At 37.6% G+C, this 27,225-nt stretch overlaps 1 protein-coding gene across 4 annotated transcripts in view; it reads right to left on the bottom strand.

Annotated features, from left to right (window-relative positions):
• WDR35 (WD repeat domain 35) overlaps nt 1-27,225 on the bottom strand; it is a 56,478-nt gene extending 29,253 nt beyond the window's left edge. For 2 of the 4 annotated variants that reach the window (XM_046663112.1, XM_046663113.1), the window contains exons 1-12: nt 27,089-27,225; nt 26,265-26,382; nt 22,653-22,724; nt 21,706-21,798; nt 19,725-19,853; nt 18,429-18,562; nt 17,387-17,552; nt 17,120-17,265; nt 13,791-13,916; nt 11,100-11,285; nt 6,606-6,666; nt 661-805 (exon numbers count right to left, since the gene is read on the bottom strand). In XM_046663112.1, the coding sequence (XP_046519068.1) occupies nt 661-805; nt 6,606-6,666; nt 11,100-11,285; nt 13,791-13,916; nt 17,120-17,265; nt 17,387-17,552; nt 18,429-18,562; nt 19,725-19,853; nt 21,706-21,798; nt 22,653-22,724; nt 26,265-26,382; nt 27,089-27,112 (1,400 nt within the window). In that variant the 5' untranslated portion in view covers nt 27,113-27,225. Of the gene's footprint in view, nt 1-660; nt 806-6,605; nt 6,667-11,099; nt 11,286-13,790; nt 13,917-17,119; nt 17,266-17,386; nt 17,553-18,428; nt 18,563-19,058; nt 19,411-19,478; nt 19,854-21,705; nt 21,799-22,652; nt 22,725-26,264; nt 26,383-27,088 lie in introns of those variants that run through there. The other 2 variants (XM_046663114.1, XM_046663116.1) reach the window with 2 other exon arrangements.

Raw genomic sequence — 27,225 nt, 5'->3', positions numbered from 1 at the left:
ACATCACTAGCAGAGACAATATAACTTAGACAACACAGTAAATGCAAATGTACACTGAGACTTACTGTAGGGAATCCCTCCATCCTGGCAACTCAGCTCTCTAGATGGTAGAACCCACTTTACCCCCACTCACTGGAAAGAGTTCCAACCCCAGACTCCCTGGAATCTAGGACAAGAGAAAGAAGCCAAGTGGCCAGTTCACCCCACCTAAAGCCCTCCTCCATACCTGTGTCTAAGGACCTGCTTCTCCTATGGCGATCGATACTAGAATCATCCCACCCTCCTGAAAAGACCTCCACCACTATCCCAGGGGAAGGAAGCTTTGGATAGACATTCAGAACTCAGGTGAATAATCATATATCAGTACAGCATAATAACCCTAATATGGTGGGGGTGGATGAGTAAGAATAGCCATTTCCTCATAAAAACAGAGCTCTCCAGTCTATATCTCTAAGGACTTTATTTTATTGCACCACGCTACCTCATTTTTGTTTTGATAAATTTAAACAGATAAATTTGAAAGGTATTCAAATAAATGGGAAAATATTTCTAGTAATCAAAACAATTTGTGGTTCCCAAGCATTGCAACTTATAATTAACCATGTCTGATTTAAATGTGATATGGTTGTGCTACTAAAAAATATGCATCAAAAGATATACCTTTCTCTCCCTTCTTTTCGAGACCGTGTGATCTGATTAATTTCCAGTGCTGTGAGCTTCTTTGCCACACGATATTGCCAGGTATAAAACGCTTCTTTCGAAGCTGCTATCACATGGGTTTTGGTCATCGCAACAAATAATGGTACTATTAAAAAGAATATTAAAACAATTAGGTTGCAGTTACACAGAATCACAGAATGTTTGTGCTGCAAAGGACTTCAATGATCACTGAGTCCAACCCCTCATTTTACAGAAAATACACACCACACAGAGTCTCTGAATTCAGAAAAGAATCAAAAACTTGTAGGATCATACAAAAATATTAAATCAAAATGGATCAAAAACCTAAATGTAAAAGCTAAAACTATAGAACTCTTAGAAGATAGGAGTAAATCTTTGCGACGTTGAGTTAGGCAATAATTTCTTAGATATGACACCAAAAGCATAAGCAACAAAAGAAAAAGTAGATAAGTTGGACTTCACCAAAATCAAAAACATTTGTGTTTCAAAGGACATCATCAAAAAAAATGAAAAAGGGGCCAGCCCCATGGCTGGTTAAGTTCTCGAGCTCCACTTCGGCAGCCTAGGGTTTCACCAGTTTGGATCCTGGGCATGGACATGGCACCACTCATCAAGCCATGGTGAGGCAGCATCCCACATGCCACAACTGGAAGGACTCACAATTAAAAATATGCAACTATGTACCGGGGGGCTTTGGGGAGAAAAAGGAAAAAAAATAAAATCTTTAAAAAAAAATGAAAAGACAATCCAAGAATGGAAGAAAATATTTGTAAATCATACAGGTGATAAGGAATTCTAACTAGAATATGTAAAGAACTCTTATAACTCAATAATAAAAAGACAAATAACCCAACTAGTAAATGGGCAAAGGATCTAAATAGACATTTCTCCGGTGAAGATATACAAATGGCCAAGAAGCAAATGAAAAGATGTTCAACATCGTTAGCCATCAGGGGAATGCAAATCAAAACCACAATGAGATACCACTTGACACCCACTAGGATGGCCAGACTCAAGAAGTCAGACACGCGAGTACTGGAAAGGACGTGGAGAAAGGGTAGGAATGTAAAGTGGTGCATCCACTTGGAAAAACAGCTTGTCAGTTACTCAAAATGTTAAATATGGAGTTGCCATATGCCACAGCAATTCCACTCCTAGGTACATACTCAAGAGAAAATAACACATGTTCACTGAAAAACTCAAACCAAATGTTGATAACAGCATTATTCACAATAGCCAAAAAGCAGAAACAGCACAAACGTCCATTAACTAATGAATGGATAAATAAAATTCCATCCCTTCCTCCTATTACTGCTCAGATCAGGCCTTTATCCTTTCCTCTGATACCATATGGCTTATAATTCCTCATTAATGTAGAAAAGAAAATTCTCCAAAGTTCCTTCCTAATTTAGGAGTATATTCTCCTAAACATATAACTTTTTTTCATCTGTTCCATTTTTTAGAGAACACTTAATTAAGCTCCTACTGTGTACTCTTTTATGAAGTAGTCTCATCAAATCCATCTTACAGACAAAGAAATGGAGGATTCAAGAAGTAAAATAACTTGCCAAGGTCACAGAACACAAAATAAACAACAAAAATAAACACTCCCACACGAGGCACATAAAAACAAAGGAACTCCTTCATAAAAGATCATTTTGGTACTTGTTTTCTAAATTCATGAACAATTAAAACGGTGCAAAAGTCATTTTTCTATTTATAAAATTGTGCAAAAGGATCATTAATATGGCCAGAATAAAGTACTGGTGTTAATAGCAGCTACCATTTATGGAGTTCTTGCCATAGTCCAAATAAAGGACATTTAAGGCAATAAGAGACAGAAACTGAACAAAGAATTAGAAACTAGACTGACGGTATGCTGTTAATTGAGTAGATTAACAACTCAGGGATTCAAATTCAAGAATTTTTATATTCTAAATAGCTCTGTATAGTAGTTGACTCATACTAAAAAACTTTTTTTCATTACAATTTTCAAGATTTTTCTATTCAAAATGTGTACTATGACCGAACTCTAGAGGGAGCTAGAAGGCTTTCCCGTGAGGAACGACTGGTTGAAAGCCAATCCTGGAGGGCGGCCAAGCCCGGGGAGCCCCGAGCCGAGGAATCAGCACCAGGCCCAGGCTTCCATCAGCTTTCTCTGACTCTGTCTCTACTAAATCATAAGACACTTGCTAAATATTCAGCTAATTCTACCATGGATACTCCGATGCTGGTAACTACCATGGCCTTAGCGTGAATTAAAGTAAGTTCACAACTTTAACTGCTTTCTAATAAAATATCATTTTCCTTTTTACATAAAAGCATTTTTATAACCATTGTTTACCTACAATTATAAAATATACTCATGTTCCTTCCTTTTTGATAGATATTAAACAATCACAAGAGTTTATCATCAGCCTGATTAATTCAAAATTAAAATGCTAATGGTTCACAGTAAGAGTCAGACTCGTTGGATGCTAATCACAGGCACTTGCTAACTCTGCGGCCTTAGATAAACTCCGTGCTTATTCTCTCGGAACCTCAGTTCACTTACTGCAAATTGAATATAATAATAATACCAAGCTCATGGAGCCGCTTTAAGGATAAAAAATAATAAATATATAATAAATAAATAAATAATAAATATAAAGCACTTACAGTGCTGGCATAGAATCAATGCTTAATAATAATACTTTTAAAAGCCAATATTTATTTAATTTTTTAAAAATATGTCAGGCATATATTTTAATAGTTATATTCATTATAATTATATAATTATATTATTGTATAATCCATATATTAACCCACAACCACCCTGTGAGGTAGGCACTATTATCCCCATTCAGCAGATGCAGACACTGAAAGATGGAATGGTTAAAGAACTTGCTGAAGCTGACGGCTAGAAAGTGGTAGAAGATTGGAACACAAACCCAGTAATCTGGTTCCAGAATCTGTGCTCTTAACCACCAAGGCATACTGCCTCTCATTAAGGGTTAGTAAGCGTTAGGTGTGGTTGCTGTTACTGCTTTTACTTTTCTTACCTACATAGGTTTTTACAATAAAAGCAGAAATAAATCCACTAGTCAATACAAAAAGCAAATACAAACAGGGGTAGATAATCCTATCTACATAAATTATGCTACATCTTTATTAAAAGATCCATCCCATCCAGGTGGATTAGTGCTTAGTTTCCTAGAACCAAGCCTCTAGGAAAATGTTACAAGACCAAATTTTTAACACATAGACTATTTTAGGGAAAAAACACAACCAGGACAAAAGCCCTCCACATCCTTCTCAACAATTCAATCAATATCTGGAAAGAAAAAATTCAAAATATCTAGAAAATTTTTTAAGAAAGTAATTATGCTTTCATTAATTGAACTTTGTAACGCCAATACATAGTAGTTACTAGCCAAGCAAGGATGTCAAATAATTTAAAACAATCTAGGAATTCACGTATAAGTAAAGGCTGCTTGTAATATTTTAATGTTGAGGCCTGAAATACACATCTACATCTGGAATGTTCCCCCACTTTCCTACTTATTCATTTCTCAGCCCTTTAAAGAGCTGGTAAACTCAAATTGCTCTGAAATGTTTTCATCACCTCGCCTCTCTCTGGAGTGTATGGAAGACTCGGTGCACGTGTTGCAGGCCGGCACCAGAAAGCTGCACGCCCACCAGGACGGGTGCAGCACGGGCACCCGGCACTTTTCAGGCACTTTCCATGCCTTCACTCCTCTGTAAATGCTGTTTTATCTCCCTAAGATGTCACCTGAAGAAATACTTAGCCTTCAAAACTCAGTGCCAATGAAATCTTCTCTAAGCAGAAAAGATGCCCCTAACAATCCCCTGCACCAATATCTACTTATCCAGCACCCAGCACATGCCGAGCACACAGCCAGGGAGCTACAGTCATTGTTCCACGGATGAACTATATTTTAACTATTTGTTTAAATATCCTACAAAAAATGTCATAATTAATTTCTTGGCACTCCCAGTATAGCACTTGAAAAAGTATATACTGACTGATGGTTTGCATAAGTAATGGATTAAGCATTTTCATACGTTCAATCAACATTCACTATGCGGCAAGGACAACGTTAGGCAGTGGGGATACAGAAATGAATAAGGCACCAATCTTTAAGCAGCTCAAAATCTTGTGGGGAAGATGGACAAGAAAATCAATAACCACAGTGCAGATAAGTGCTTTGGACAGGAGCATATCAAAGGTATTCCGAGGGCTCAAAGGAAGAGCACAAAAACGGGTACCGAACTCCTACACGTCCCATACGACAGAGTCCCACAGCTAAACTTCTCTAATAATGCATAAAGTTCTTTTTAAAAGTTTCCATAGAGATTGTCTGGAGGAAAAGTAGATGACAAAACAAAAACTACACTTTCCAGAACAATATCAGTTACGCGCTTTTTTTACTTTAGCCTCCAGTCCTCGTGAAAATTTGACATAGAAAAATAAAAAAGGAATTTTACAGGATATGTATGAAACAAAAATGTTGAGTCTTTGGCTGAGTTTACTGCAGACCAATGAAAGAACGGTTTGTTAAAATTTCAGTCAGCGAGACTGCAAAAATAAGTTTCAAGACTCAAAATACAAATAATCATGCCCTCAAGCATTTGCCATTTTACGAAGGCGAAGGATTTACATCTGGCTTTACTAAAACATAGACTACCTGTGACCAAAATTACTCTGAGGCTAACCCTATCATCATTATGATGCTATGTTAAAACTTCTGATATTAAAAGAAAAAGCATATAATCTGAAGACTGACAGAATTACTCCCTTAAAGACTGCTGTTTCTAATAAATAGGTATTCATGTGACAAGCATCTGTAATAATTTTAAGCAAAGCCTTTTAAAAAGGAACACTAACATGTATGTACGTATGTAAATATAAAGTAACATATAAACATACCTATGTAACAATGAACATGAAGCTGAAAAGTTTCAATAAATAGAAGTGAGTTACCAAGACCCTGGAGCATAAAATCCTTGAGGCCAGTAAGTCTTTCTCACATTTGCTTGTATCACCCAAAGAGCTTAGCAAAATACAAATACCGAGAAGGCAGACACTAACATTTGATTGTTAAGGTCGAATGTGAAATCTGAGGCAAAAAAGACTAATTCTCAGATTCAGAAAATAATTCAATGGGTTTTCAATTTTTGAAATCTAACAATTTTTCAAATACCATATTCAATAAACTACTCATATGGTTTATAAGAAAACCATTATTACTTTTGGGAGTTATGGTGAAATGGCAACAAAATATTTGATAATGAGTTTTAACAAAACAGAATAAGATTTGGAATTTTTTAATGTTACTTTCATAGCTACTGGACAGGGGAAATGGTAAATCTAAAGTAACAAATGTCTTCTGAAAACAAAAAGTCAGGAATTTTTTAAAGTTGCCCCTATTAATAGACTGATTTCATTAGAAAAATCTGGAAAGGGCAAACTCACTTTTACAAGCAGCTAAAGTGTTTTTTATGGAAGAGAGGTATTTACAAGCAGTTTATTAATAATAAAAGTGGTTTAAGGGCAAAATTCTTTCTATAATCCTTAGTTTATTACACACTGATCATTACTTTGCATACCAATTCCTGTACAATTATATTTCCCATTTAAAGCGAATGATGGCAGTATGGCAGTTGTGAGACTATTGTGGATTTTAGATAGAGTAACCCTATAATTTATTGTATTAAACAGGATACTTCTGAAAAAATTGAGAGTTATTAATAATTTTATCATGACAATAGGCATAAAGTGGTACTGAACCTGGCAAAACAAGAAGTATGCTCATTGTTGTTTTAGAGAATACCTCTAATTAATAATACCATTGCTAGGTTTTTAAATTAGTTTTATAAATAAAACTTGATTAAAGAGGGAATAAATATTAACATTTCCTTACCAATATCAATGTATTTGGGATCCAAGGGCGTGCCAATAGAATTACAAAGAACTAGCACAAACTGTGAACAAATAAGACAAAAAGCATGAGAACTCCTGCTTATGTACAACAAGGGAAACAATGCTAACACATCATGCTTATCGCTTTTTCAAGTGTCACTAACTGGGAAAGAAGTGATAAAATTGTTCAGTGCAAAGAACAGTAGGCAAATATAATCTACAGCATTAAAAACAAAGAAATATGAATTCAAATTAAACCAAGGCTGATTTCTCAACATAATGGAACACTGTGGTTTTCAAGAGGCCACTTAAGAAACATAAGCACACTGGCTACTTGTCATTATTTATACTTCTAAAATTCCTGATGACCTCAAAACTCAGTTTTATCCTATAACCAGTTAAATAAGAGCTAACAATTTGTTACCGTTGCACCAAATGATTCCATCTCGTTCTCCTCCTTTGAAGCAATACATAAATGACACGAGAAATTCAGAAAAATTCAGTTAATTCAGAAAAAACATAATCCAACCTAGTGAAAATGACTTAAAATGCCCATTGGTTAACACACACACAAATAATTATCAATGATTAACATTAGGAAAAATAATCAAGCAAATGCACATTTAACATCACATTACCCTAAAGTGATAATTTTGTTTTTCTTACTGTCACCTTTTTTATATCTTGTACTAAAAATAACTATTTTACTTAGACATTTTACTGATTAGCATAATGATTTCAAATAAACCAATTCTCTATGCACTGCTTACATATAGACTTTTTCTCTTTTCAGCATCTCAAGTAAAACTTGCTTAATTTCATAAACTAAATGACAAAAATTATACTAAAATATCATAATTTACTCTTCTACTTAAAATAAGCTTATTTACTGCCACAGACCACCACAAATGACTTGTATTTTTAAAATCTACTTATCATTTACAGGCTCATAGTTTAAAGAATCAAACAGTTCCAGAAGACTTCTTACTAAGAACAGAAGTCCCCTCTAACTTCCCATTTCCTGCCTCCTGGAGTAATTGCTTTCAGGTCCTTTAATTCATCTTTTTGATACTTACCTCTACCAAGCTAAGTAACATGTTTATAATGCTACTTCTTGTTTTGTTTTGTTTCAATTTGGGGCACTATCTTTCGACTTCCCACTAACAAAGGTAAGTATGTGGCTTTCTTTCATCCCCCTTTCCCCAACCCCCATCACACAGGAATATACCTCTGTCTCTCCATCCTTCCACTTGTAATTTTCTTAGATCAGAATTTAGGGTTTAATAACTTTATTATACTTCAATTAAAAGTTTTTTTAATTAAAAACAAAATCCAGGGCTGGCCCAGTGGCGTAGTGGTTAAGATCGCATGTTCTGCTTTAGCAGCCCAGGGTTTGCAAGTTTGGATCCCGGGCATGGACCTACACACCGCTCATCAAGCCATGCTGTGGCAGCATTCCATATACAAAATAGAGGGAGACTGGCACAGATGTTAGCTCAGGGCCAATTTTCCTCAGCAAGAAAAAATCCCATGAGTACATCATTTGGACTTTGTAAATGCTACTCACAGCTGAGTCAAGTATAACATGATTTATTCTCCTTTCAAGCTCACTTTGCTTTCCCTGTAGTTGGCAATTGTCTTTTTCTCTTTGCCTAGTTTTCTCTGTATTTATTACTAACTCAAGTCCCCAGTTACTCCCCAGTTATGTATGTTTCCCCTCAAATGTTAATCATATTAAGTATTCTATTAATTTCATCTTGAATTTCTTTTGGAACCACGTGACCTGCTCTCATCTGGTAACTCCCTAGGCATGTGCACAACCGCTGTTGGGTTATCCTGTTTCTTCCTCTTTCTTGGTTTCTTCCTCCTTTTGGTAGACCATATCCTGAAGTAACTTTCTAAGATAAGAAAGCTTGAAAGGTAAATTTTCGGTGACCTTGTACATCTAAAAATGTCTTTATTCTGTCTTCAGTTTAATTAGTAGATTGCTTAAGATAAGGAATTCAAGATGGGAAATCATTTTCCTTCAAAATTCTGAAAGCAATTCTTCAAAGTGCTGCAGTTGACAAGCCAAATGCCATTACAGACCTGACCCTATGAATGTATTCCTCTGTGAAAGCTTGCAGGATCTTCTTTTAGCCCCAGTGTTTTGAAATTTCACAATGATGTGCCTTGATGTGGAAATATTTTTATTCACTAAGCTAGTCACTTTCAATCTAGAAACTCAAGGGAAATTTTCTTGAATTTTTTTTTCTTTCAGAATTGCTCTCCTCCATTTTGCCTGTTTATTCTTTTTAGAACTATTATTCAAACGCTCAACCTCCAGGATTGCTCCTCTAATTTTCTTATCTTTTCACTCCTATTTTCCATTTCCTTGTCTTTTTACTACACTTTATAGTTTTCCCTCATTTTATCTTCCAACTCTTCAGCCAAATTTTTTTTCTTTTAAGATTTTATTTTTCCTTTTTCTCCCCAAATCCCCCCAGTACATAGCTGTATATTTTAGTTGTGGGTCCTGCTAGTTGTGGCATGTGGGACGCTACCTCAACGTGGCCTGACAAGAGGTGCCAAGTCCGTGCCCAGGATCCAAAACCGGTGAAATCCTGGGCCGCCAAAGCGGAGCACGCAAACTTAACCACTAGGCCACGGGGCTGACCCCTCTGCCAAATCTTTTATCGGTATCGTATTTGTAATTTCCAAAAACTTCCTTTTCTATAGTATCCTGTTCTTGTTTTATGGATGTAATATCTCTTAACTCTCTGAAGATCATTTGAAATGATGATTCTTCTGCAGTGTTCTTCTGCATAGTCTCTGCTTCCTCCCAGCTCTTTTCTCCTGGTGTTTATTTTCGGCGTGTGTCTGTTCAATTGTCTGAAAACCCTTGTCTACATGCGTATTGAGTGTGCCACTACAAAGCTGTCTGGAATCTCTGTGTTTGCGGGTGGGCCTCGCTGACTCTGGTTTTCACAGGAATGGGCTGGGGGGATGCTTCCTTGGGGACTCCCAACATGAGTGCTTTTAGAGGTCTCTTCTCTTGAACTGGTCAGATTCTCCAGAAAGGACTCTTCCAGTCTTCTACCTGAGAGCTATATGCTCAGCTGCCAGTGTTCTGGGAACCAAGTGGGAAAGATGACAGGGGGACACTGAGTTGTCAACTTTTCACTGAACTGCCTTGTTTTCCACAGATTTCCTCTACCCTTACATATGCTCGGTGCCCACCAGTGCAGAGACTCTTTTTGTCCTCTCTGGAGAGTGAACCCCAGTCTCCCCCGGTGGTAGAAGGGCAGTTGCCTAGAGGCTCAGTAGAAGGAAGAGGATCTAGGAACCTGCTTCTTTATATGCTTTTTTTTGGTGAGGAAGACTGGCCCTAAGCTAACATCTGCACCAATCTTCCTTTATTTGGTACATGGGACGTCACCACAGCATGGCTTGATGAGCAGTGTTGTAGGTCTGCACCCGGATTCCGAACCTGCAAACCCCGGGCCACCAAAGTGGAGCACGTGAACTTAACTACTATGCCACCAGGCCAGCCCCACTTTTTTTTTTTTTCTTTTAATGTTTTCTCCTTCCTGCATAATCTCTGGTACTTTCAAATTGCTTTCCTGTTTGTTTCTTTCTCTCCCAAGTACCATCAAGTCTCGTGTCTCTTTGGGATTCTGTGATATAAATTGGTTGCTTCTTTGCTTTCTCCACTGATGACTTAGGATTTAGCTTTCTGAGGTCTGCTATGGTAATTACCATAATCCACCTCCTCTCCAACTTTCAAAACTATGCTGCCATTTCCTCTCCCTCTCTGGTCCCTATGGGCTGATGACTTTTTAAAAAATACCTTTACTGTTGTTTTAGGGAGTTTCAGGAGAGAACAGAGCCAAATGTGGCTGTTCAAATGGCCGCCTTAAACCAAAACTCTATACTTCTCAATGAAATAAAATAATTTACAACACAGCCAAAGACAATGGTAGTCCTTTTTTGAAAAATTTATATGCTTCTGCAAATATTTAAATCATTAGCATACTTTTTAAAAAGGCATTATGTATATTATTTATTTTATGCTATAAGACTGATTTTTAAAGCAATGTAACTCCAAATAAAAGTATATTTCTCAATGTCAAAGCTACCCAGTGTTATAATGGTTATTGTTACGTAATTTCTTGAGCATTTATACTAGACATCTGGATATTCATTTTTGCTTGGAATTTTAACTTGGAAAAGGAATCTGGTATTTTAAGTATATTTAGAAGACAAAAAGCTTTAGTACGGAACTGGTCAATATGAACTGCCAATCGATTAGCTGATGGGAGAAAAAATCCAGGGGACACAGAACCACTGGAGTCACACAGTTTTCCAAAACAGAGGTCCAGACAGCTGTGGCCAAAAGACCCAATACTTTGCTGTACCTGCCAGTATGGGGGCGATGCTTGGAAGATAATAACAAAAGCCCAATTCTGCCAAGTAGCTAATCCATCTAAGTTTCAAGATAGCAACAAACACCTACCTGAGGGTGATTTTCATCGGCTTTCGTAGCCAAAATGCAGAAATCTCCACACGTAGTAATAGAAATGAGACTCTTCACATACTTAACATATTTCTCATTGTTTTTCGTATCCCAAAAGACAACACAGTACTCGGGACGATCGGGTCTGGTATAAGCATAAACTACAGTATTTGAGCAATAACCCCACTAGGAAGAAAGGAAGGGGGAAAGGGAGAGAACAGAAAGAGGGAAGAAGGGAGAGAAAAAGAAAGGGAAAAGGGACATTTACATTGGGAAAGAAAACTCACATTATTATATTTTTACTCCAGAAATATTTCAGATGTGTGGTTTATTGGTGCTGAGAAAATATATTCTTCAGAAATGGAAGACAGAAGGACCAAACACTCAGCTTAATACCTTTTCTCACTAAAATAACAAAAAATCTAAGAGTAATACAGACAGTTATAGAACAAAGAATGCACTGCAAAAATAAGTTTAGTTTGTTTAACTTTCCTTATTTCAGTTTGTAAGATTTAAGCTTCAGCAGTGAAAATTTCAGATTTTTCAATAGTCAATAATAGCTGCACGGGGGACACAGGAAGAGTGTCCCCTGTCAAAGTTGAGTTCTGGGTCCCCAAGCCAAAATTCAAAAGCAGATGCTTTGCCTTTTCTCCCCCACCCACATTTTTTATATTTGTTTTTATCAGAGTAACAGACCCACATAGTTTATGGTCAAATAATTCTACATGGCTTATTTAAATCAAAAACAAAATGCAGACCCCGCTGCCTAATTTCCTCCCTGGGGCAGCCACTGACAACTCTTTTAGCTGCACTGTTTTGACTGTTTTGGTATTTATCTCCATATCGCACGTGTATTGACTAGTGAGTTAAACACTTACAGCTTTCCCTCTCCCAACATATTTATAAGTAATTTTGAATAAACCAATATTGTGTCAATATTATTATAACTGTGTTTAGTATTCAAAGTAAGCCTTGTTTACTTTTTATCCCGTGATTACCTGTTTACTTTCTATCCAGTGATTACCTTTTAAAATAAACTTTTCCCTTTAAAATAACTTTAGATTTACATAAAAGCTGTAAAGAGTACAGAGTTCCCTATACTTCTTAGTCATTTTCCCCCACTGTTAATATCTTTCGTTACCACCATACATTTGTCACAATTAAGGAACCAACACTGCTACCTTACTACAAACTAAGCACCATCCTTTACTTGGATTTCATTAGTTCTTCCCTAACGTCATTTTTCCACCCCAGCATCCCACTTGGTTACGTTATATTTAGTCGTCATGTCTCCTTATGCTCTTTCGGGCTGTGACAGTTTCTCAGTCTTTCCTTGTTTTTGATGGCCTTGACAGTTTTGAAGAGTATTGCTCAGGTATTTCGTAGACTGTCCCTCAATTTGGGTTTATCTGCTGCTTTTCTCATGCTTAGATTGGGATTATTAGTTTTTAGGAAGACCACCAAAGAAGTGAAGTGCTCTTCTCTTTTTTTCCCCATTCCGTATGCTACTCTTTAGAAACAAGTCACTAAATGCAGCCCACACCCCAGTTAGGGGAACAGGGGAACCACACTCCACCTCCTGGGGAGGGTGGTGTCTAAGTAAATTAGCCTAATTCTCTAAGGAAGATTGGTTTCTTCTCCTCATTTATTTAAGTAATTTCTATCAGTTTGTACTCATGGACAATTATTTTATAATGTGGATTACAATCCAATGTAACAACATTTATTTTGTTGCTCAAACCGTTCCAGCTTTGGCCATTGGGAGCTCTTTCAAGTGGGCTCCCTTGTGCCTTTGACACGGCCCCATGCTTTTGTTTTCTGAGCACTTCCTTACTTTCTGGCACTGTAAGATGCTCCAGGCTTATCTCGTATTTTCCCCACCCTGGTCCTAGAACCCCTCATGTCTCCAAGGTGCTTTGCCCTTTACAAATTAGATATAGAAGTTTTTCATAACAAATATCCTTAGTAGTTTACCAATCTCATACTTCAGAGCTTGTTTTGGATCAAACATTAAGTCTAAGACAAAATATTATTAGTTATTGTGCTGCTTATTCTCATTTTCCCCTTCTGATCCATTCTCTGCCCTTCTCTAACCTGCTCTGTGCCCTGCAGGCTGACCTCTATGAACTCCATTACCTGGGCTACCTTGCCTTCTGGTTTCCAGTTAGGTTTGGCCAACTGGAAGGCACCAGCAGGTAGAGAGATGGACTGAAGTATTTATTCCCCCATCTGTCTCTGCCTGGCCAGCTGGCAGTGGCTGTGCTGCTGCAGGGTAGCCCCCCCTGCGCAGCCACAGCTCTCGTGGGGTCCAGGAACAGCATTTCCTTATCTTGCCCACTGCTGCTAGTCCCTGGGTGCTTGCTTTGTCATCCCTTGCTGGTCCACTTAATCCTGCCCATACCTCTGTAATAAACCCGTCATCAATCCTCTTCAATTATTCCTTTGAGTGGGCCATCTGTTTCCTGAGACCCTGACTGTTGGAGTAATTTTACTAATTTTATATAGTATCCTAGAAAAGTTTACTAGTCCTAAGGTCTTCACATTAAGAAAGCTTCCTTTCAGCTGGTTTCTAAAACAAAGCAGCCATGAATATATGCGAGGAACAGATAGTATACTGTGAGATATAACAAAATTATTCCACAAAAAATAGCTTCCTTTTTTTTCTTCTTCACACCTGCTCATATCACTCACCTTATAATCAGGTCGAATATTTGCAAAATAGATGAAAGAATCAACAGCTAGTGCAATTTTCAGTCCACCTCCTTCCCAAGATAGTGCAGACATATGCTTTCCAGGAACCTTCAAAGTACCTAGATGCTGAAAAAACAATTATATTGAACCTAAAGTATCACAATTAAATAAAATACAAATTCCCACCAACCACTTCACAGAGATCAAAAGTGGTATGAAAATTATTTTGTGAAAGGTTGCTACTCACTTCAAAATCATTTTCCTTGAATTTTTATAATGAAAAACATACACATGATAGGAGAAATTTACAAACTATAGCCAAAGAATTCAGTATAGAATTTCGTTAAATCTAAGATGTCAGAGATGTAAATATGCATCTTTATTTTTACGTACTACTAAGAAAAAAAAAACACATTGCTAATTAAAACAGGACCACTTTGATAAGGAAATGCATCCCAATTTTAGAGTTGTAAAAATTGTGGAATCAATGAATGACTGCAGCAGTAATCTGAATCTTCAGGCCTTGCCTCTCCCTTTCTCGCCCCACAGCAACCAGCCACCGCGTCCGACTGCTTCCACTCCTGTCTATCCTCCACGATGGCTGCCTCCTTCCCTGACTCAACTATGGGAATAGCCTCCTAACTGCAAGCTTTACCTTCATCTCTTTCCTCATTCCCACCCTCTACCCCGCAAACTCAGCTCCATTCTACTGTCATGATTAGCTTTCTGGAACACAAATCCGATCATATATGCTACCCTACTTTAAAAAATGTTCAATAATTTTAAAAAATCAAGAGCTCCCCACCAATACATTCTTTAGCAGAGTAATCAATGCCTTTTCCCATCTGACCCAAAACTAAACTCTTTGGCTCAATACCCAACTCTTTAGCCATAATTACTGTGTTCTCACTCACGAGGGAACTACCAGGCCCCCACACCTTTGGCCCACAGAACATCCTTTCTGCCTGAAATCCTCCTTTCCCTTCCCCTGGCCTCCCCTGGCCTATGTTCCTTGTTCTCCTGGAGTACTTCTATTCATCCTCCAAGATACAATTCAGAAAGTACTTCCTGCCATCTTCCCTCCCTCTGTGGTTCCGGAGAATTTAGACAGTGAGCTACTTGAGAGCACTAAGTATATTATATTCACATTTATCTCCCTATCCCTTAATAGACTGCTTGGTAAACAGGTATTAACTAAATAAATGTATCATGCATTCAAATTAATTTCTTTATATACAAACGTAGTACATTTTATGGCTAAATTCATGAGTGAATAAATGAACGCAAAGACTTTTTTAATGTGGCCATAAAAGGAAAGCATTTTTAATCTGTACTTATTTGACACAACACTATAATTCCAAGAATTTTAATAAGTTGTACTAGTATCCCTTGTTCTTAAGCAGCTATGCTCTAAAATCAAATTTAATGTATTAAACTCCATTGTTCCAAGGAAATCAATGGGGAAAAAACAAACCTGGGAGGGTCGTTCTATCTGTCCTGTTGCCTGTATGAAACCAGCAGGAACAAGCTGGAGCTCACAACAGCGCTCCTGGTACTGACAACCCACACTGTGGGGAGAACAAGGCCACCTCCCAACGCCGCAAACCAGTCAGGTGGTGGCAGCAACGAGGAGAGAAAACCGCCTTGTAGGAAGCACGCACTGAGCTCTGTGGCGGGCATTTTCTCATTGTTATCTTCTTTAATTTTTACAACAGCACTGTGAGGTATTACCTTTATTTCAGAAAATAAGTAAACTGAGTCTCAGAAATTAAATAGCTTCTCTAAGTCCAACTACACTGTGGAAACGGAATTCAAAGCCAAAGACAGCTCAACCTGACCACAACCCCCTGCCACGGCGAAGAGCACGGTGTAAAAGCAGAAGACGCCAGCCCTCAGGAGCAAAAGCGAATCCCTAGGTTTAAATCTTCAGATAACTTCCTTCCAAGTTATCGCCCCTATCTCAACAATAACCTACATCCAAAAATAAATCCCCCAGATATTCATTCAAAAAATATTAAGTGACGAATATACTCAGAGAAACTAAGCTCGATACTTTAAATTACAGCCACACCAAAACTACTTACAGTTTTCAATTTAACACATAACACATTGCTTTGCAAGCTAACGCAAATAGGCCTTAGAATCCATGTTCTTCTACTTGGAAAAGGCTGAACTAACAAAAATAAACAGATTAAACAATATAATGATAAATAAGCCGATGGCAACAAACAAAAATAACCAATAAAGAACATGAATTAAGGAGGAGGCTATAAACATCGAAATAACTACAATTCAAATTTTTAACTATTTAGGAACCTTTAGAACTCTGCTTTTGCTTTTCCTTAGCTTTTACAACTACCCGACTATTGTTAGCTGACAATGTACAGAGAACACCTGTTCCTTACAGCACATTCTAGTGGGGAACTGAGAGATCGATTCAAAAGCATCAGCTGACACCATTTCTTATCCTTACAGAAATTAGTAAAATATATTAAAAATGTTAATATTAAAATAACTGGTGAAGGCTTTTGTGTAGCCAAAAATATAGATTCTTGAAGTCTATGGTGAGTTCATAAAAACCAACAGAGTATTATCCAAAAGGGACTGAATATAGTCTAGGGTTAGAAGATAAAACAGGCACAAATTTATTAAGCTTAGTTATTAATAAGTTCTCATTTTCTAAAATCTTTAGAAATCACAATATATCAATTCTCCTACTTGATATTTTCCAATGCCACCTCAAAAAAATTCCTTAAAAATTAAATTAATACTATCGAGAAAGATACATGAATTTATGAAAACAATGCTTATATTTTAAGGTAGCATCACCTAGATTAATTATTAAGACAGATTTTCTTAAAATAATTGATTACTCCACAACAAACTGAAACCATTAGAAGTTTGGGGGAAGGATAGACAGATATGTACACTTAGTATCTATGTGTTTAATATATCACATTAAAAATCATAAAAATTAATCTGAAACAACAAATGACACTTAAAAACAACTCAAAAGCCAGCTGTGAAAAGAGATGCACATTCAGATCATGGAGAAAATATTCTAAATACTACTCCACAGCGATTTCTTATGTGAAACATCTGTTTTTCTAAAAGTACAGATTATAAGATAAATTCCATGATAAAAAACAACTACGAAGACTTACAATATGAAGATGTTATTCAAAGACATGCACCTGATGCCTCATTTTTACTCAAAATGTCCCTAAAAAATAGTGACAAGTTTCTACCTTTTCCTCCATTCTTTTTTCCCCTACCTTACTCACTGCATATTTAAATGGAAAGAAAGATAAAATCTTTAATATGTTTACCTCACCAAATGGAGTGTAAAATTGCACAGTGTTTACATCTTTATCCTGAGCGACGGCCTTCTGGGAGCCTGCCACAGCTAGCACGCTGCCAGTGTGGTTCCACTGGATACTCACCACATACATGCCAGTATCAATCAGAACAGGATCTGGTCAAGAAGAAAAAAGGAGGTAACTGTGGTGAAATACTTAGCCTAGAGAGCTTTCTAACCTTAAGAACAATGTTTAAATATTTTTTAAAATTCTCCACATTAAAGGAAAATTACATACTTTGGTCATTCTCATGTCTCATTATTTGGCATCTCCCATTGTCAAAACAAATAGCAAGGCAAGGACAATCTGGCTCCACGTAGCCTTCGGTGCCATGGTACCAATGAATTCCCGCAATACTGATGGCTCCGGTGACGTTCACCAAACAATTCAGTTTCATTTTCATCTAAATAAAATTAGTTAGGTTAATATTTTATATTTCTAAATAGATCAGTATGAATGGAGTTTTGTAGAAAGAACACTGAAATGGAATTTTAAAAATCTCGTTTCCAACGCAAGCTCCATCACTCACTAGTTTACCAACCCCGAACAAACCACTTCACCTGAGTTTCCGTTTTCCCCATTTGCAAAATGAGGATAAAAAGAAACACTCAGAGTTTTTATGAGACTCAAATAACAAGAGATACATGAAAGTACTTTGAAAATAGCAAATGTCAGATAAAAGTTGGCTTTTATCACTTCCGCCAATGGGTGGATTTGTGTAATGCCCTAACTCTCACTAAAACCAAAACTGCCCCCTAAGGAAGATCAGAGATCTCCCATAGGGGAATCTTGCAAAGCCAGCATTTTCCTTGCGATTATGCCACCTGAGCCTTCTCTGCCTGCCTTCTTTCCAGGACCTGATTTTTCTCCCTCACTGTTCGTCTTCCCTTCTTTTTACAAACAACCTGTAGTCGCTTGCTACACAAACATCTTTGCTACCTCAGGTAAACTTCAGCTGTGGGATTAGAAGACACAAAGACTGAACTGCACTTCAACCTACTCATCATCCCTCAGCTTCCATACACTGAACTCTTGTCCAGGCCAGCCTCCAGAAAATCAGACAAAAAGCTATACTCTAAATGTTACATTCATTTACCTTGAAGCAACCCAGAAGTTTTTTTTAACTAAGAAAAAAACTTAGATAATTGGGAAAAAACCTAAATTGAAGACTTTCTTGATTACACAAACCATCATAATAAATGTGTATACATATGAGTGATATTTAAAATTATCATATAAATTATATAAATAAAACTAATGGATATATATAACTACTTACTATAAAGTTTCCTTGATTATCATAAATGTGTATTTCTCCATTTGCCATTCCAAAGAGTAAGACTTTACTATCCACAGACCAGGCTACATGGCATAACTGAATACCCTTCAGGTCTTTTCCCCAAATACGATTCCCTAAAACAAAACATAAAACATAATTATTCCATTAAAAGTTCAAGGTCATGATCCTCCAGCAACTGCTCTAAAAGTCTTTGTTTCCCTAAAGAGCTCTCACATTCTTCACAGCATTCAGGCATTTGTTCACCTCAGTCAGTCAATAAATATTTGCAAGGCATCTACTCTGTGCCAAACGCCCTCCTAAACATTTGAAACAGCAGCTGTTTCAAACCTTCCCCCTTCTCTTCTAAACTCTGACCCAGGACCTCACTGCCGATTAGCCGATGAACTCATCTTCCACTTTGAAAAGAAAACAAAAGCTTTCACAAAAGAAGTCCCTCATTCCCATTTTCAAACATGCAGAACATAACTGAATGCACACTTCTCCTTTCTGCTTTGCCCCCTAATTCAAAAGCAGACACCGTGGAAGGCCAAGCCCTCCACCTCCCCTCCGATCTGACCCCTCCCAGCTTCGCAAACATCTCCGTGTATTGAGGCACTGAGCTCCAGGCACCGTAATTGCTCGGTTACTGATCCATCTCTCCTGAATTAGGTCTGGAACACTTTTCATTGCTGTACCCACTGCCGAGGACTACAGCTTGTGACTTTGTGGCTCTCAGAAACATTCATGGATTACACAAAGTTATATCAAAAAAAAGAAAAGGATCTTAAATTATTTCTCTATATACAGACTTTTCATTAAAACAAAGGTCCAGGCTCTCAGAAGACCCAGATTTATCTATGTTCTAGAATTTTAAAAACAGGTTTTAAGGCTACAAAACACAAATAACAATGATATACTTAACTCTATTAAAAAAGGACCAGAGATTGTTATAACTCTATATACTTTTTGAAACTAAAATCTACGTATTTATTCAGGCTAACAAGTATAAAGATAAATTATATAATTAGGTGGACATATTTAAAATAATACCGAAAAGTTACTTCACTTTTTTTCAGTGCCAATGTAGGAAATTTTTAAAAAATAGATATTTCTCCTTGAATAGACTTAAATGGCTCTGGAATGTCATCAAATTGTATATCAGAAGTTTTCTTTTTTTATGTTTATTTTTCTGTCAGGATGCCAACATATAATTAATTTAAATTCCTAATGATAAAAATGTCAGCTAAGTCTCGATCTTCGTTCTGTGCACTCAGCGCGGTGCAGTCAGTGCATTACCGTCCACCGAACCGACTATCACAGCCCCGTCTTCATAGACAATGCAGATCTTCTGCCCGTCAGCATTCCAGCTCATACTTCGAACCACTGATTTATTTCTATTGTTGATCATCTCTTCATACCAAGAGCCTATTTTCACAAATAAAAAAAAAGTACAAGTCAAAACTTTCACATCTGTTAAATGGTAGGTAAGAGCTGAAAATATTCCATAAACTCCACTGTGGGAGAAAAATTGCTGTTTTCTACAACCTGAGACATTAAGCCCTATAACTTTCAAATCCAACTTAAACAAAATGAAAAATTAACTTAGGCCGACTAATGATTGCTTCAAAGATTATCACAGAAAACACAATAAATGCCCATCTTTTTTTCTCTCTCTTTTTCTCTCTTTCTCCTCCTCTCTCTGTTTCTTCCTTTCTTTCTGTCAATTAAAAAATAAAACTTCATTTGCTTTTAGAGGGCTAAAATGAACTTTTCTTAAAGCTTAACTTTTCCCGCTTGAACACACTTCAGATAATAACCAAGGAAAATTCAGAACCACCACAATAACTTTATATTTATGCATAAACTAATGATTAATTATAAGCATATTAAATAAAAGCACATTCAGTAAAAACTTGAAAAAAATTTAAAACTTTTCATAACACATTAGTGACAGCATATCATTAGTGCTGAGTGACAAAACCATTCTTGCTGTGCACAGGGCTGGAGTGAGATGTGGCCTGTCTCACTGTGTAACAGACGTGAAGCAAATCACAAGGCTATTTTGTTTTGTGGTTGTTTTTAAAAGCTTTACTCCATTCTGATATAGGGATCTCTGGCCTGCAGCTAAACCAATAACCATATCATCTGGAATAACTAGTCAGAGCAGGGTATCATCAGAGTCAGGACTGAGGCCCAGAGAAGATCTACCTTAAAAAAAGAAATAAAAAGAAGACAAAGTTTACTGTCATCTCCTGTACTTCACATTCTGCTCCCTACACACACACACACACACACACACACGCATCAACATTAAAAAAATTAATTCATGTGCTCAGTATATTTTGTAATTAAGAATTTGTAAATGGGGGCTGGCCCAGTGGCGTCGTACTTGTGTTCATGCACTCCACTTTGGCAGCCCAGGGTCCACAGGTTCGGATCCTGGGCGCAGACCTACACATCACTCATTGGGCCATGCTGTGGCAGCATCCCACATAAAAAAATAGAGGAAGACTGGCACAGATGTTAGCTCAATGACAATCTTCCTCAAGCAAAAAGAGGAAGATTGGCAACAGATGTTAGCTCAGGGCCAATCTTCATCACAAAAAAAAAAAAAAGAAAGAAAAAGAAGAAGAATTGTAAATGGTATACCCTGAATATTTTCAAAACAACACACATGAACTAAGGTACCCTTTCATTTGAAGATAATGGCTATAGGCCTCAGGGAAACATGTACTATGAGTTATTTTTCTGGTAATAGTGATGCATCTAAATTAATGCTTCTCTCACTTTCTCTCTCTTGTGGGCAAAAGGCATAACTGTGAGCCAGGAGTCACAGCTGAGATAAATCTGCATCCATGAAAGAAAAGGAAGTGAACTGACTCAATAAAGGAAATTAACCATGGCCTTGACTTCTTAATAAATGTTGTTATCTACTGAGCTAACTCCAGCCACTGACAACATGGAAACCAGTTCTTTTTGGAAACCTGGATAAAAAGAGCTATCTCAAGCAGAAACTATTCTAGTAAGAGTCTGAGTTCCCTTTGGAGGTAAGCAACAGTCACCTAATTCACTTTCTCAACGCAGCTCACAGTTCAAAGGAAATGAAGTTAAAGTGAAAAGGAGGCAGCAAGAAATCCAGAAATATTATCCCTGTGCAGTTAGGATGAACTCCTGTTGCTGGTTAAAAGACGTCTATTTTGAAGATGTTATTTCCCTATTCAAACACTGTAATCCAGACCCTAATCTGTGAAAGAGTAAATAAGCTCTCCTAACGCACCTTTATATAACATCCACACAATGATAAGCCCATTTTGATCACTGGTAGTCAACTTCTGATATTGTTCATTCCATGTTACCACTTGAACAGAACCTAAAAAATAAAAAAACAATTTAGAAACTAAAAAAAGGGTACAATTAACTTCAAATTTAGATTTTTACAATAAATACCAAGAGCATGTTAAAATCAGTACAGTTCCTGTGCAACTAACCAGTCTTTAACTTACTCAAAAATATTCATAGGATCCAGTTACTATTATCATTCGTTTTCTACAACAATGCATAATACTATCTTTCAGTTTGCTCCCATTTCATGCCAGCAAAGGCACCTATTGGTCAGCTGCAAGAGGTGCCATGTAGCTGATGACAGAAACAAATGTAAGTAGGATTTACCCAACAGGCCTGACTCCCAAGGATTATAATGCCCAAAGGACTGCAACATACTAAGTACTTAGGATTTTTGGGGGGCAGAGGGGAGTTGTTTGATTTGGGTTGATATGTCCCCTAATCTCTCTTCCCCACCCCCTTGATCTTCATTCTGTTAGTAACACACTCTTGAGCCTCTCTTAAACCTCTGGGTTATATGAACTGATTAATTTTTTGTTTTTTTAATCCCTAAATACTTCAGTATCTATCTCCTGAGAATAAGGCATTATCTTTGATAACCATATTACAAATTAGGAAATTTAACACTGACACAATGTTATCATCTAACTCACAGTCCGTATTCATCAATTGTCAAAAAAATGTCCTTTATATTGAAAATGTTGCTAAATCATGTAAAAGTTGTTGAATGACTCTAGACTGTATTAATTATGGTTCAATAGAAATGATTATTTGAAACATTACCATTATTTAAAATGTTGGCATTTCTGCATTAAGTAGATGGTTTCTAAATACTTAAAGATAATACTATTCAAATATGATTTTAAAAATTACATGACTCACCACTATGACCTTCAAGAGTCTGATTCATAGAAAGGTTACTAGGGGCTGCAAGACCTCTCAATTTTGCATCATCTAGAAAAACAAAAAATACTATGGCAAATATATAAAACTGACAGATTATAAGATTTTGACATTTCGAGCTTTTTTGAAAAAAGTTCCTATTCTTGGAAGACACTTTCTTTCAAGGATGCCTTAATCTCATCCATTTTTTTCACAATGGAAACATGGACATTAATACATACCTCCTTGCAAAGATATTATGCTGGTAAAATAAAGTAAAATGTATAAAAGAACACCATTCATTACATTAAATATGTTAGTAATTATTACTGCTACTTATTCCTTCCCAAAAGATCACAAAAATATTTATGATACATAGATTAAAGACTCGGAAGCATAAGAGGGATCAAAGAGCAAAAACTCTGGAAACTAGTTTTTACTAGATTTTGCAAAATCTTATATTCATTCATTCAATAAATATTTATTGAATGCCTACATTGTGCTATGCGCTGTGGAAGGTTCTGGATATAAAATGATGAACAAAATAGTTAAGGCCTCTCCCCTCAGAGAGCTTATAGTCTAAGAAAGGGACATATATTAAATATATACACACAAAAATATATATTATGCTTATATATATAATTATAAACTGGGGAAGTAAAGGCATTATGAGAGATAATAACAGAGGAGGATTAATTTAAATTGGAAGAAAGGAGAACCAGGGAAGGCTTTCTGAAGAAATAATATTCAAGCTGACTGAGGGATAAACTGGAGATAGCCAAGTGAAGTAGGGAAAGGTGGGGGGAAGAATTGCAAGCTAGGAAACAACAAGTGCAAAAGCCCTGGGGTAGAAGTTTAGTCTTTCACAAACCAAAAGGCCTATGTGGTTGAACTAGGGGAGAATGGCATATGATGAGGCAGGAGTGATAGGCACAGGAATGGGGTCATTGATGACAGTGATATTAAGGGAGGGAAAGAGGGGTTATCTAGCTTGAGCAAATGGGTGAAATTAAGGTATTTACTGAAATGGAGATAACTGAAAGAAGATAGTTGGGAGAAGATTAAGAGTTAGCTTTAGACACAGCAAGTAGGAGACGCCTGTGAAAGACTCCAGCGGAGACATCCAAGTCTGAAAAATCAGGACTGGCCTGGAGATATAAGTTTAGGAGTCATCACCCCACAGATGGCATTTAAAGCCATGGTAATGAAAGAATATGTCTAGAGAGCATGTAAAATGGAGAGAGAGCCCAGAACCAAGTTCCTAGAAATTCCAAAGAAGAGAAAGAGAGCCTAGTCAAGAGACTGAGAATTTACTAGAGAGGAAGGGGGTGCGGGAGTAATATGCTTTACAGCAAGAATTTAAAGCATCAGAATTCTCCTTTTGTCTTGAAAAATAATGTTTCAAGACAGAAGCAAAGGTCAAAAGCTGATAAGAACCAAAAGAGGCTTTCCATTAGATGTGGAACACAAAAGTCACTGGTGAGGGAGAGAGACGAGGGAGGAAGAAGACAGATGCTGAAAGAAGAGAGAGAGGATAAGTTAGTAGCCAGGTCCCTGAGAAGGTGAGAGCAGGGGGCTCCAGCAAAACACGTGGCAGTTGGCCTGTAGATAAGAAGAGTTACCCACCTCCCGATTTAACTGGATGTAAAAAGATGGGGGCAAAGGCTGGCTCTAGTTCCGTTCCTTCTAAGGCAAGGGAGTGAAAACTGGGAATGCTGCCCCTGGGAATGCAAATTAGTGCAAACTTCCAGAGGAGGACTTTGGCTAGAGATGTTAAGAACCTTTATAAATGTACATTCCCTCTGAGCCAGGGAATCCCATTTCTAGAAATGTATCCTAGAATGTAGTTAAAGGTTCATGCAAAGATTTAGATACAAGATATGGTTGTTTTAATAGTAAAAATGTGCTACTGGAGGGATCTGCCACATCATTATTATTATTAGATACAATACACTCACTTTTGTAGAATCTTCCAGCCATATTTCTCGTATTTATCTCTCTCAAATGACTTACATTCAATAAGTTCCAAACAAATCATTTACTCCATTTTCCAAACCTCTCAAGAATTTATTTTCCATCTTGCTCACTAATTTCAAAGAATACCCTACACTTCATCAAAAGCGTAAAGCACGGAAAAAAGCAAATTTTTTTGGAAAAGCCTTCAATGTTTTACATAATGAATGCATTTCTTAATGTAACTAAAACTTGCTACATATTTTAAGCAAAATAAAAAACATGAATATATACACATATATTTGAGAAACATAATGGAGAGAAAAATTATTTTCTTTTAACACAGTTAAGAAAATTAAAGCATTGAAAGATTAAATTATAAACATCAGAAGCCAAACTCTAATTGGTACATAAGTATCTACCTTCCAAACCTGCCTTTTATTCATATAATTAATCTAGCACATGAAAACAATTATTTTCTCTTTGCTTAGGCTGTCCACCGAGCCCTCTGTGTAATGGTTACAAACGAGGACTTCAAAATGAGACAGACTTAGTTTCAAATGGCAGCTCTGCCACTTACTGGCTGTGTGACCTTGGGCAAGTTAACTGAGCAGAGCCTCAGCTTTCTCATCTGGAGTACTGACCGCTCAAGATTACTGTAAAGTCAAATGAGACAGTGAAGGTTAAACACCCCCTACAAAAAAAATGCTCAGTAAATATTTATGATCCGTACCGCATTCAAAACTGTAAAGCAGTGCTACGAACCTGAGAACCAAGCAACACTAGCATCACTAGAAATGCAACCTCTCAGACCCCATCCCAGGTCTACGCTGGGGCTGGAGCCCCGAAGTCCACTTTAACAATCTCTTCAGATGATTTCATGCCTGATAAAGTTTGAGAAGCAATACTGTAAGGAATTCAAACTGTAATTTAGTTGAACCTCTCACCTAACAAGAGTGAACCAAAGCCCAAAGATATTCAGCAACTTGCTGAAAGCCATTCAGCGGTCTTAGGGCAGAGCTGAGATTCCAACCCCCATCTCCTTATCTAGATCTACAATTTAGATGGAGGATTATGTAGATCTCCAATCCAGAGCAACACCAGGGATGCTAAAGAAATGTGAAACTATTTGCTACGATTCCAGAGAACTAGAAGAATAGAAATTAAACTATAAAGACAGGAGACTTATTCATAAAAAAAAATTTTTTTTTAATCCGGTTTTCTGTTCCTGGGCATCAGGTGTATAATCATTAAAACATCTATTAAGTGGAAAGGATGAGTTAGGCCAGTAAATAATCAGCCAAAATATGAGATTTTGTGACCTTACTAACACACTGATTGGCAGGATTAGGATTAGACTCCTAACAATACAGCACAACAAAGAGACAGAGCACAACACAGTGACTTAATTTTCATTCTTCATTCTTTTTCCCTTTCCATAACTTCAGCAAAAGCCATCTGATGTTTACATTCAATACTCTTTGAACTTTATTGCAAAAATAATCTGGAAAAATATCACAAGATGATGGCGATTTTGCTTTTTTCCTTTTAAAAGAATTAGAATTGCATAATGACAAATACCATAAGCAAACACCTTTGAACAAATGACACAAGCCAATTTCCCATCAAGTTCAAACATCTGGGCTTGCACTCATTTACCTGTCTGTGTCTCTAATTTCAAAACTTTCAGCAATCCATCTTCACCACCACACGCTATGAATCCTTGGTCCTTGTTCCAAGATATGCATTTCAGCTTCACGTTATTGGGAATGGCAATCTGAAAAGCAACCACAGCGACTCTCACAGCTTTTCACGAAGGAGTTCAGGAGTGAGTTTACAGGAGATGAAGGCTGAAGAAAATCTCCCAAGAAGAAAAACGGTCACCCTTACCGAAGTGTGAGCTGTTATGATATGGCAACAGTTCCCTGAAGTGCCCGGCCCTACCATCTGCGGAGGAAGAAAGCGGACGGGAGAGAGAAAGAAGCAGACAGGAGAGACGGGCAGTGACTGCAGAGGAACCCAACGCGGGAGTCACCTGATGAATTTCTCAAGGGGAGAAGGAGGGAGGGAGGAATAAATGCATACCATCAGTCCACACGCCTTTCCACACACAACATTTCGGCTACCCTTTCGTTATTACTTTTCTCTTGCCCAGCGGCCCGTGATGATCCAAAGAATTTAAGTCACTTGGATCAGCAACAGGTGGAGGAGGAAAGAGACGGAAGGACGCAGTGATCTGTCCTGGTGGCCCCCCCAAAGCGACGTAGCCTGGGGCAGGAATGGGAGACAGTCGTCCGAGAGGGGTACCCCACTCTCGCCAAGAACTATGTGAGACTGGGAGATCGGCTGGAAGAGGTCCGAGGCTGGTTGGAGGCAGGATGGCAAAGCCGCGATCAGGCGCCGGGCTTCCCCGGCAGGATGCGGGCATCGCCCGCAGGACGCGAGAACGGAGGAGAAGCGGGGGAGACCCCAGAGAAACTCACTTTCTTGCTCAGGTAAAAGAACATCCTGGGAACCCCGAGAGGACGACGCCAGCCGTCAAGGCCCCGCAACAGGAAACTTCTTTTCAGTCAGCAACCGTGAGTATCAGCGGCTCTTAGATGCTCCCGTCGCCCAGGCA

The sequence above is a fragment of the Equus quagga genome, chromosome 5, assembly GCF_021613505.1.
Source record: "Equus quagga isolate Etosha38 chromosome 5, UCLA_HA_Equagga_1.0, whole genome shotgun sequence".
Taxonomy (NCBI): domain Eukaryota; kingdom Metazoa; phylum Chordata; class Mammalia; order Perissodactyla; family Equidae; genus Equus; species Equus quagga.
This window is presented reverse-complemented; position numbering and strand designations above follow the sequence as displayed.